The sequence below is a fragment of the Eublepharis macularius genome, chromosome 5, assembly GCF_028583425.1.
Source record: "Eublepharis macularius isolate TG4126 chromosome 5, MPM_Emac_v1.0, whole genome shotgun sequence".
NCBI classification, from domain to species: Eukaryota; Metazoa; Chordata; class Lepidosauria; order Squamata; family Eublepharidae; genus Eublepharis; species Eublepharis macularius.
Genome location: NC_072794.1, coordinates 162,582,083 through 162,594,764, shown reverse-complemented (window position 1 = coordinate 162,594,764; position 12,682 = coordinate 162,582,083). Strand labels below are relative to the sequence as shown.

Sequence of the window (12,682 nt, the reverse complement as noted above, 5' to 3'; positions counted from 1 at the left end):
AGAAGGAGACCGACGAGATGCTCAGGCTTGGGGTAATCGAGCCCTCGCGAAGCGCTTGGAGGAGCCCGATAGTCTTGGTGCCCAAGCCGGATGGGACCACCCGATTCTGCATCGACTATCGCGAACTGAATAAGGTGGCCCAGTTCGATGCATACCCCATGCCCCGAGCAGATGTGTTGGTAGACCACCTAGGGTCCGCCCGCTACCTGTCGGCCCTAGACTTGACGAAGGGCTACTGGCAAGTGCCCGTGCGGCCAGCGGACCGGGAGAAGACAGCCTTTGCCACCCCACGAGGCCTCTTCCAGTTCAAGAAGATGCCGTTTGGTCTACACGGGGCAGCTGCCACGTTTCAGCGGCTGGTGGACCAAGTGCTGGGAGAGTGCCGGGCGTATGCAATGGCGTACATAGATGACATCATCATCTTCAGCCCGGACTGGCCCACCCACCTCCAACACTTGGAAGCTGTCATGAGGGCCCTCCAGCGAGCCGGACTACGGGCTAACCCAAAGAAGAGCCACCTGGGGTTCCAGGAACTCCAGTACCTGGGCTTTGTGGTCGGGGGAGGCCGAGTTCGCCCACCACCAGACAAGGTGGCCTCAATAGCTGATGCCCCCCAGCCCCGGACCAAGAAGCAGGTCCGACGTTTCCTGGGACTACTGGGGTATTACGGGCGGTTCATCCCCCACTTTGCCTCCCGAGCCGCCCCCCTGACAGACTGCTTAAAGAAGGGGCTGCCCAACCAAGTCCGGTGGACCCCAGCACTAGAAGCAGCTTTCAAGGACCTGCGGTCAGCCCTCTCTAATACCACAGCCCTGTGGAACCCGGACTTTGACCGACCCTTTACGCTGGCCACAGACGCTTCTGACACCGGCCTTGGGGCAGTCCTGACTCAGGAACGTGACGGAACCGACGTCCCCATCCTCTTCCTGAGTCGGAAGCTGCAGCCTGCAGAGAGGCGCTATGCAACAGTGGAGCGGGAGGCCCTAGCGGTCAAGTGGGCAGTGGGGGCCCTGCAATACTACCTGGCCAATAATCCCTTTGTCCTACTAACGGACCATGCGCCCCTGCAGTGGCTCCACCACATGAAGGCACACAACCCCCGTGTGCTGCGGTGGTACCTCTCCCTCCTCCCTTTCCGGTTCACCATCAAGTACCGCAAGGGGGCGCAGCATGTGGATGCGGACTTCATGTCCCGCATGTTTGAGTCTGACCCTGACCCCCACAACTCAAAGCTAAGCGGGGGTGTGTGTCCGGGGTCTGGGTCCCAGCCCCCAGACTTGGTAGGAGGGAACAGCGGGTCAGCCGGGCTGACGGGCAAACAGAGGGGGCAGCCAGCAGGCAGCAGGTCAACTGGTCAGCCAGCTGACAGCAGGTCAACCGGTCTGACTGGCAGGCAGAGGGGGCAGCTGGGGGACAGCAGGTCAACCCCTCCCACAGGCAAATGGAGCCAGAACCTGCCGGTGCCAGGGGCAAGGGGCAAAAGCCCAGGGCCTCAGGAGGCAGGGGGAGACAGAGAGAGGCCAGCGAGTCCCACTCCCCTAGGGAGGGAAAGGGGGCTAGGCAAGGCGGAAGGGGGCAAGGGCAGAGGGATTGGGAGCCCAGCAGTCACCCACCCAAAGACCTTACCTGAGGAGGAGAAGCAGCAGCAGCCCCAACAACCCAAAGCCATGCCCCAGCTAGAAAATAGTAGCCTGGCCCAGGAGTTGCCAAAAGCCAAGCCACTCCAGGTGGGGCTATTGGAGGCACTCTGCAGGAAGCCCTGGGCAACCAGCCAAGGAGCCGCAGCTGGACCCACCTTCAGCCATCAGCTCTGCCAGGGAGGCTGGGCTGCTAGCCAGGGGACTGCAGCTGGACATGCCTTCAGCAATCAGCCAAGGCAGGGAGGCTGGGCAGCCAGAGAACAAGGCACAGCTGGTGCTGGTCAGTGGGGCCAGATCAGCTACCCCAGCTGCAACTGCTTGGTGCAGCCCAAGGCCAGGCTGGAAGAGGGGTGGGGCAGTAGAAGGAAGCCCTATAAAAGCTGGCTGGGAAGAGCCCTGTGGTGGTGGGTGTGAGTGAGGAGTGATGATGTGGAGTGAGAGCAGTAAGATGCAAGGGTGGAGGTTTGGAGGAGAGTTCTGGAAGGAGGAGATGAAGGAGGACGCAGAGGGTAAGCAGGCCAGGTTGAGCAGGCCAGCGAGTGGACTGAGAGGGAGTCTGGGTGAGGTATACCGCCCCTCCTTCCACAGAGCAGGGTCCTGCAGAATCCCTGGCCCCCCTGTGACGTCAGGAGCAGACCGCCCAGTGCCACGCCCAGCGGCAGCGGCGGCAAGCCCTGACAATCATTGCTCTCAGGTGGCCCTCTAGCCTCTTCTTAAATGCCTTCAAGGAAGGAAAGCCCCCCACCTTTTGAGGAAGCCTGTTCCACTGAGGAACCGCTCTAACTTTCAGGAAGCTCTTCCTAATGTTTAGCCGAAAACTCCTTTGCTTTAATTTTAACCTGTTGGTTTCTGGTTCTTATCTTGGATCAACTACTATAGATTCTAAGTCAAAGAGTGTGTCATTTCTGTGTTTTATGAAGCATGTCATGACAAACCTTAGAACATTTAGGAATTACCTTGAGAAACCAATGATGGATTGGAGTGATATCAGAAGATCCATAAGGATATTATAATTCTTTTTTAATAGGGGGAAATTGAGGCAATTAAAGACCAGTAAGTCTGATATCAAGACTAGAGATGGGCATGGAACAAAAAAACCCACAACAAACCAGGAGGTTCGTGGTTCGTGGGTTTCACGAACCATGGAACTGGACCAGTTATGAACCAGTTTGTGGTTCATGGGGATTAAATGCCCCTTTCCGGCCTTAACAGTGGCAGGGAAAGGGCATTTAACAGTTTAAAAGGCCCTTTCCTGCCTTGCAAGTGGCAGGTCCCTTTAAACTATCAGCTGGAAGGCGGCGGGGGGGGGGGGAATCCCTGCCGCCTGCCAGCTGATAGTTTAAAGGGACCTGCCCTTGCAAGTCCCTTAAAGGGACAGTTTTAATGTCCCTTTAAACTGCCCCTGTAAATACAACCCAACGAACCGGTATACAGTTCGCGGAAGTTCCGTGAAAGGGAGCTTCCACGAACCCTGGTTTGTGAACCCTGAACCGGCTTGGTTCACGGTTTTTTTTGGGTTCCTGTTTAGGTTCGTGCCCATCTCTAATTAAGACCTGGGCAAAATACCATGGCCGAAAGAGCTAAACAGAACCCAGAAGCATAAGGCATGAATAAGTCATCAGATATTTCAGAATATCTGGCAAACTGATTCTTTATGAATTTCTCCTCAGAAAGCAATTCCAGCTGTGACCCTTTCTTCTGGGCCTTGGGGAATACAAAATGGTCCCAATTATCCTTCACTCTCTCGGATATTAAAGCCAGTCAAAAGTATGCTGACTCAAATGTATGCTGATTGTTTTGGGACTGCACTGGAACTTTCTCTTGTACGGTACTGTGGAAGCTGCAGCCCAGTTCTACCCGCTCAGAAATAAGCAGCATAGGCTCAGTCCAGCAGAGAGCTTGTGCATCAGGAAGATGGCCTGTGCAATAAATCATGCAGCCTTCTGGAGCTCATTCAGAAATGCATTACACTGATGCAGCTGCTGTCTTCTCTTCAGCTTCATTCTGACTTGGAATAAAGGCTTACGTGACCTACTAGAGCTTACATAGCTCCACCTGGCCAGCAGCTCCTATAAATGCAACCTAGAAGTATGGTGCAGTGACTAGGAGCTGGCAGAACCTCTTCTGGACCCCCACTTTACCATGGAAGCTTGCTGGTATTCTTGAGCTAGAGGAGGGGGTGAATAATATGATAAACTACATTGGGTGAATAATATGATAAACTGCATTGGGTCCCCTGGCAGAATCCTCTGCAATATGCAAGGGGTTACTGCAGACACATCTACAAGAAATGGGTTTCCTGAAGCTAGAAAAAGTGTCAACCACTGGGGGCGACGGAAGATGAATTAGTGCCAGAAAAAAATTGTGACGAATAAAACTAAACACTGAGCTTTCTTCATATCTGTGCTGGTTAGGGTTCTAGCCTGACCAGCATTTAAATGCTATTTCTGAAATTAATTTCCTCTTGGGGAAATAGAGTTGAGTCATAATCTCGGAAAGTGGCACGGAATCAAGAATTTCACTTAATAACCTGGCTGAAACTTCTTCAGGATAATATTTTGCAAAAAAATAAAAATCTCCTGGCAACTGGCATATGTGGGTCAGCCTCCAATATACGCGTGTTGTTGGGATCAAGGAGTTAAGCATGCTAAACTCTGCACTGAACTGCGGGTGTGTAAACTCAAAGAACCTCGCGTTGGCTGCAAAACAGCTCTCCAGAAATATCTCTTAAACCTTGACAACAGCGTGAAGCAGGGTTTCCATGATGCCATTTCGTGATCAGTAGAGATTAGAGGATTCTCCCCACACCATTCTTGCATAGCTCCAGAATTTGACTCTATCTTTTGTTAAATTTGTCCTGAATTTCAGTTGATTTAGGAGACTATCTAAAAGCAATTCTAGAACTAGAGCATCAGCAATTTGCAGTAGTTTTTAGGTCGTTTAGCTCTCTCCTCTCCATGTTACTGATGCTTATCTCAGACATAAATCTGAAACCATAGTTTAATGAAACTAACTGTGGTTAGTGTGATCTGCTCCAGTAAATAAAGTTAATTAGAGTCTACCAAGCCAGAATCTGAAACTGTGGTTTAAGCAGGTTTATTAACCATCATTTGCTTCCACTATGCACAAATGTAGACAGTGACACCTTGACTTAATTCCCGGCTTGTTACCTGGTGCAGATGCCTGGTCAGAATGAAGGCAACAAACCAGCATTTTGTCAAGGCAAACTAGGGTTTGAGCAATTGTTTACAAGCCAAATCTTGGTTTCATAAACCAGCCTTAGTAAAAATAAACCTTGGTTTCTGTGTCTGAATTGTTAGCAGTCAGACCCCTTCCTCATGCTGAAAAGGACAGTTTATGGATATGGAATATCATAAACCCCTTCCTCATATGCCATAAGCCCAGGACACTGTCTGGCAAGGCAGAATAGATGTCAGCCTGGTTGGAGCTGGAAAATTACCAGAACATGAGTCATAGGTGGACTGATCCCCAGAGAAGCACTTAAGTTAAAACAGTGAGGTCTCCCAAGAACTCCTGGCTAATATCATCAACAGCCTACTTCTCTTGCTCGATCCACCTACCCTAATCAGAGCTATTCAGTGAACCTGATAGCTCTCCCCATCCAGCATTTGCTGGGTCATCAAGTCTACTGCAGGTAAAGCCCCTGAGCCTCTCCTAAACTTATTGTCCCAATCTCCACACAAGCCATCAAGTCATTGTCTTTGAGGCAAAGATGCCATTTGGGCCCAGGACACATTTTACCCTATAATTAGACTCCCCAACCCTGTGCTCTGTGTACACGTCCTAGATCCAAACACTCACCCTCAAGTCTGCTTAAAACCTCTCCTCTTGCTGTGAAATGCTGGTTGTTTTGCTGCTGCTCCTCCTTCATCCAGACTGGTAATTATCACTCTACCCCAAATTACTCTCTCTCATTTTCCTCTTTCTTTTCTTAGCTAGCCTTGTATGTGTGCTGTGTGTTTTGTGCTTGTTTGGCTGTCCTTTTTATTTCTCTTGTAATAAAAAAACCCTTCCTGTTGAACATCTGCCTGGTTATTTGAGAGTTTCCTAAGGGGATAATCCTAGTATGCATAGGTGGAGAATCCCAAGTTATGCCCTCTCGCTGCTTCCTTAATGTTAATTCCCCCAGCTAATTCAGAAGACCTCCTATTTGGGTAACAGAATGGACCCTTGATAAGTCACAGCAAAAATTAATTTTCAGTTGTATATTGGCATTGAGGTTCTTTTCACGGGACGTTTTAGTGCCATGCACATTCAATCGGACACATTGGTAAAACACCACACAAAAACAATCGGATTACAATGGTGGGGGGCTCTCTCAATGGAAGTTCTTAAACAGAGACTGAAATTCAATCTGTCAGGAATGCTCTAATTTTGGATTTAATGCATTAGATTAGAGGATTAGACTGGAGGCCCTCTAAGGTCTTTTCTAACTCTAGGACTCCAAGACCAATTCAACATTTTCTTTCCAGTGTTATCATTGCACACTTATGCCACAGTAAAGGTTGGAGGTGTGTGTGTGTGTCCTAAATCAAGTGTACAAACCCATAACTGTGGCCAAAAGCCAAACAGAAAGCTTAGTTTGGTACTTTAAAAAATAGAAGAACAGAGAGCTTCCACTTCAGGAACACAACGAGATGGTTTTGAACCTCTAAAACTCCAGGGAAAAATCCAAGTGAGGAAAATTTGGGACACAATCCTGGTTCCCCAACATTATGGGTTCTCCTAATTCAAACCCCCCTTTTGGCATTACTTGGCCACTAACATCAAATGATCCAGAGGAGTTAGCCATGTTATTCTGTAGTTGCAAAATTTTAAAGAGTCCAGCAGCACCTTTAAGACTTTGTCAGATGCATCTGACAAAGAGAGCTGTTCTCCATAGCTTATGCCGCAATAAAGATAGTTAGTCTTAAAGATGCTACTGGACTCTTTACTATTTAACATCAAATGCTGATCAATGGTCTTCACAATCTACCTCCCTACCCTCCAAGTAAATAGTTATGACATCTCAAGCTGACCACAGGAATATCACACCTATCTGCTGGTGGAGTGGGGGAAGATCAATCTGTGATCTGGATAAAAAGAAGGAAGTTTTGAACTTGAAGAGAGGGACATTTGAGGCATGTAGCTGGTTTGTAGAGATTTATACTAGGAGGTTTCTTCATAATGGGTTACGGTTAGAGATGGGCATGAACTGGGAAAATACCGAACCATGTAGTTCGTAGCATTTCACAAACCACGAACTTTCATGAACTTGCCCTGGTTTGCAAACCGGTTCATTTGGTTCATGAAAACGTCACTTCTGGGACAGCAGAAGCTCTGCATTAAGCCCATCTCCCCTGTTGCCTAGGAAACTGATTGATTGGCACCAGGTTGTCTGCAGTGATGAACTGAAAAATGAACCAAACAAACCATCCTAAAGTTTATGGCAGTTCGTCAGAAATGGCCTCAGATGAACCGCCGGTTCGTAAACCACAAACTGGCCCAGTTCGTGACAAACTTTAGTTCGTATTTCAGTTTGTGCCCATCTCTATTTAAGATCTTGCTAAATGAGAGTTGCTGTAGGGCTATAACTAAGTAAGCTCAGTAGCTATGGGATAAAGGGCCAAGTCCTCTTGTGGATCGAAAACTGGCTAATTAATAGGAAACAGAGAGTGAGCATAAACGGGCACTTCTCACAGTGGAGGGTGGTGAGCAGTGGGGTGCCACAGGGGTCGGTATTGGGTCCAATGCTTTTTAACTTGTTTATTAATGATTTGGAATTGGGATTAAGCAGTGAAGTGGCTAAATTTGCAGATGACACGAAATTGTTCAGGGTGGTGAAAGCCAGAGAGGATTGTGAGGCACTCCAAAGGCTAGAAGGCTAGAAGAGGCTAGAAGAGTGGGCATCCATGTGGCAAATGAGGTTCAATGTAGCCAAGTGCAAAGTAATGCACATTGGAACCAAAAATCCAAAATATAAATACAAGTTGATGGGGTCTGAACTGGCGGAGACTGACCAAGAGAGAGATCTTGGAGTCATGATAGATAACTCACTAAAAACGTCAGCACAGTGTGCGACTGCCATAAAAAAAGCTAAAAAAAGCTAATGCTATGCTAGGGGTTATTAGGAAAGGGATTGAAAACAAATCAGCCGGTATCATAATGCCTCTGTATAAATCGATGGTGAGGCCTCATTTGGAGTACTGTGTACAGTTCTGGTCGCCACACCTTAAAAAAGATATCATAGCACTGGAAAAAGTACAGAGAAGGGCAACTAAAATGATTAAAGGGTTGGAACACTTTCCCTATGAGGAAAGATTGAGGCGCTTGGGGCTCTTTAGCCTGGAGAAAAGACGACTGAGGGGAGACATGATAGAGGTTTACAAGATAATGCACGGGTTAGAGAAGGTCGAGAAAGATGTGTTTTTCTCCCTTTCTCACAATACAAGAACTCGTGGGCACTCTATGAAATTATTGAGCAGTCGGGTTAGAACAGATAGAAGAAAATACTACTTTACACAAAGGGTGATAAACACATGGAATTCGTTGCCACAGGAGGTGGTGGCAGCTACAAGCATTGCCAGCTTCAAGAGGGGACTGGACAAATATATGGAGCAGAGGTCCATCAGTGGCTATTAGCCACAGGAGATAGATGGTATTCTCTTTGTGGGGAGGTGGTGCTCTGTTGTCTTGGTGCTGGAAGGAAGGCAGTGGGAGGGCTTCTGGTGTCCTGGCCTCACTGACAGTCCTTTAGATGGCACTGGATTTCTAGCCACTGTGTGTGACAGAATGTTGGACTGGATGGGCCACTGGCCTGATCCAACATGGCTTTGCTTATGTTCTTATGTTCTTAACTGCCTGCCTGTGTGTTGCATCTAACCTTCCTATCTGCTTCTAAAGAAAATAATAGATGTCACCACCAACCAAGCATTCACAGGTGTGAAATACTACCAATAATCATTTTATGAATCCAGAATGAAGAATATCTACAACTGAACAGTTTGTTTTGAGTCATTTGGCAATGCTTTGATACGCAAAATAAAGCAAGGCTTAAGTAAGGTTGCAAAATATCTATAATGAAGAGCAAGATTCAATGAAGTAGCACCTGAAGATGAACAAGATTTCTATGGTAAAATTCGAGTCCGGTAGCACCTTAGAGATCAACTAGATTTCCGGAGTGTCAGCTTCCGGGAGTCAAAGCTCCCTTTGTCAGATTTTGACTCCTGAAAGCTCACACCCTGGAAATCTAGTTGGTTTTTAAGATGCTACTGAACCAGAATCTTGCTTTTTTACTACAGACCAACATGGCTACCCACATGAAGATTTCCCGGGTATAAGTTTTTGAGTGTCAAAACTCTCTTCATCAGGTGGCTTTGACTTTCAGAGCTTTGACTCATCAAAGAATATAACCCCATCTTTGTTGATCTTTAAGGTGCTACTGGACTCAAATCAGGCCAGTTATCTGAAACTATCTAAAATGAAGGATGAATTAATCTACTCCATTCTGCTGCTGACACAAGGCAATCCAGCATCATTGTTGACATGGTTCAGATGTCCTACAGAAAGAAGAATCAGGCTCTTCCTGGCTATGCTGAACCATCACAACAGATGTTAGACACAAACACAGCTTCTTGGCATGCTCACACAGTCTCTTTCTCCTTCCTGCTTTCCTTGCATGTGGAATGCAATTGAAACCTTCCTGGTTTGGCAACCCTTTGAGTAAGGTTCGGTTTGCCACCATGGAGACACTTGTTCAAACTGGAGGTTGCATCAGCAAAAAATGGGGTTCTTAATGACTGTCTCATGCCAGGTTGTGGGCAGGAAAAAACTCCAAGTGTGCCTGAGTATGCTTGAAAATGTTCTAGTTTGAGATGCCTTCGAGTTCCAATTTGCTAGAATGTACAAATTCAGATGGCCCTGTCCTGGACAGCTCAGGTGAGCCTGATCTCATTTGATCTCAGAAGCTAAGCAGGGTCAGCCTTGGTTAGTAATTGGATGGGAGACCTCCAACAAAGACTAGGGTTGCAGAGGCAGGCAATGTACACTGTCAAGTTGCAACTGACTCATGGTGACTTCAGCAAGGGGTTTTCAAGGCAAGTGAGGACGGAGCATAAGTGGTTTGCCATTGTCTTCCTCTGCAGAGCAACCCTGGTCTTACCTGATGGTCTCCCATTCAAGTACTAACTCCGGTTGACCCTGCTTAGTTTCTGAGATATGACAAGATTGGGGTATACCATACCACCTTCACTCTGCCATCTGAATTGGCAGTGGTGGTAGAGAGTGAGCTCAAGTCATAGCTGACTTATGGTGACCCCTGGTGGTGTTTTCATGGCAAGAGTCTAACAGAGGAGGTTTGTCATTGCCTGCCTCTAGACTCTGGTCTCCATTGGAGGTCTCCCATCCAATTACTAACCAAGGCTGACCCTACTCAGCTTCTGAAATCTGATGAAATCAGGACAGGGCCATCTGAATTTGTACATCCCAACAAATTGGAACTTGAAGGCATCTCAAACAAGAGCACTTTCAAGCATACTCAGTGTTTGAGGAGAAATGGTAAAGGAAGAAAAGAGGGAACATGCAAGTTGGCTAAAAGGCTGTGGTTTTGCCCCTCTTGGGCCAACAAAAGTATGACATCTGATTGCAGCCAGTTAATAAGTGTAAGGTTAGGACAATTTTTCCACACTGACTCATCCAAGATTTCCCTACAGAAGAGGTGCAAGCAGAAGTTCTTACCTTGGCAGGTCTTTCACAGTCTTTCCAAAATCAGGGTCGGAGGCTGTTTTGTGGCTCCCATCTTTTAGCTGATGGGTTTCTGAAACTCTCATAACAATGTAGCGCTGGGATCCTGAATACAGACATTTTCAACAGAGGTCAGTGTGTGCCATGCAACCAACAGATCTGACCGCAGAACTGTGGAGCTATTTCCAGCTCTAAGACTGCTAAATTATTCAATGGTACATTTGCATTAGAACTAAATAGAGTGCATAGTTTGCCTCAGTTTCTCATTTGTTTATGGTTTTCCTAACAAGCTACTGATGCATGGTGCATATATGGATTGACTAAAACATTCTTGTTGAACCTGTGGCAACTTCTAGAATTCAGAGAACAGGGAATGGGTGCAAGCACAAAATGGAAGCCATGGAGGGTTGGGGGCCAATCAGAAAATGGCTGTGTTAGGGTACTGGGGCCAATCACTGGGAAGTTGCAAGTCAAGCATCCCCATTCTGTGAAGTTAATTATTTCTGAGTTCTCTTGCTCCAATGAGGTAGAGAAAAGCCAGGGTTGGCCTTTTGCTTTGGGGAAGAAGAAAATGGGCACGGGGAAGTCCACTGGTAGGCACTGAGGTGCCCATAGCCACCACTTTTGGGGAACACTAGACTAAAATCACTCAACAAGGAGGGAATGTTGAAATGACGAAAATGGGAAAAGTGTGCCTATTTGAACCACTAAGATTTAAATCCATTTTCTATCATATTGTTTTTGGCCCCTTTCTCTGGTGTACCGAGTAATTTTGGATTCTTAGGGGTAGATCCTTTAGATCCATCCTACTAGTAGGGGAACTTTCCATTGGTGCAAAGAGGCTTTCCCTGAAAAGGGGATCCAACCCCTAACGAAACTTCTTCTGTAGCTTTTCCCACCAATTATTTAGAAAGAGTTGACACAGGAACCCAGCATTGCCACAATTACTTTCAGAGATGTTCGCGTGAGAATAATGCTTGGGCTCTCTGGTTTCCAAATAAATCCCAGATCTTTCTTTAAGAACTTGGAAGATATCCAGTTCAATTATGTTTCCAGAGCTCGATCCATTTAAGCAAACATTGTATCTAATAGTGACTACTAGCCAGATATCTCTGGAGGCTCACATGCAGAGTGTGAGGGCCACGTCTGATATTTAAAGGTATATTGCCTCAGGGCATGGAAGGTCCATTTTTAACTAGCACGGCCATGGCTAAGAACCATTAGTGATCCTTGGTGTTACCCTTTCTTAAAAGCCTTCTAAGCAAGCCGTCATCATCACATCTTGTGGTAATTGTAAGGCTACACTCTATTCTGTTAATTTTCATGGTGTGAATAGAACATTGTTGCACCACTAAAATCACCTTTGCTAAGGGCAGGATTATGTGCTCCAGGGGACAAGGGACTGCCAGAAAAAATGGCATCCCCATATGAAAAAATTCCCTGTCTGTAATATGTAGTACCATTTGTCCAGTGTTACAATATGATGATATTGTGCGTTTCCACTGTGAAAACCAGTGATATTGACCTGTGGCAGGGAAATGCACCAAGTTATATTAGATGTGATAGGGATATGCTGTGGAACTCAACTCAGGGATGCCATTTTTAGCAGGAGCCTGCATCTCCCATTGCATATAGTTCCACCTAATTTGTATGCTTATAAAACACAGTGCATTTTCATTTTGTTTATTAAACAGGACAGCTGCTATAACATAGTTGTTACTTGACAAAGTAACAGCCCAGTAGTCTGAATGCTAACTCAGAAAGAATTTTCATCAAATCCAAAATGAATAGCACAACTCAGTGATTTTTCTTAAGAAGTTCTAGGATTCTCAGCTGCTTCTGCAAAATTTGATATCCCCCAAAGGATCTGGTGAATTATCTCTTTCTTTGTTAGTTCTTTCAAGTTAATTTGAACAATCCACCTCAACTTGAGTACTTTTAAGTCACATGGGCCTCACTGAGCTGGACACGTGCTTAACACTCCCATTGGAAGTCATAGCTTCTAACTTTGGTCTAGTTCGACGTAGGTTACACGTGGTAGCCCACCAGGAAGTTGACCGGTAGCACAGCTGTGGCTCCAAGGCACAGCAACTGCTTTCCACGCAGAAAGTCTCAGATTCAATCTTGGGCTCATCAGGATCAAGTCAACCCTCTAGAAGTTTATAAACCTCCAGGTTTTCTAGCTTGTCTGGGATAGTAGAAACAGGAAGGGAGATTATTAGGTACCGAGCAGTCCACAATGCATGGCTGGCACCAGGGCTCATTTCGAGGGGGAACGTGCGGGAACACAGTTCCGGCAG

The 12,682-nt window shown here is 46.6% G+C and overlaps 1 protein-coding gene across 1 annotated transcript in view; it reads right to left on the bottom strand.

Moving 5' to 3' along the window:
* Nucleotides 1-12,682, bottom strand: part of SLCO4A1 (solute carrier organic anion transporter family member 4A1) — a 42,874-nt gene that overhangs the window by 19,622 nt on the left and 10,570 nt on the right. The window contains exon 4 of the mRNA XM_054981599.1: nt 10,377-10,488. Coding sequence (XP_054837574.1) covers nt 10,377-10,488 — 112 coding nt within the window. The remainder of the gene's footprint in view (nt 1-10,376; nt 10,489-12,682) is intronic.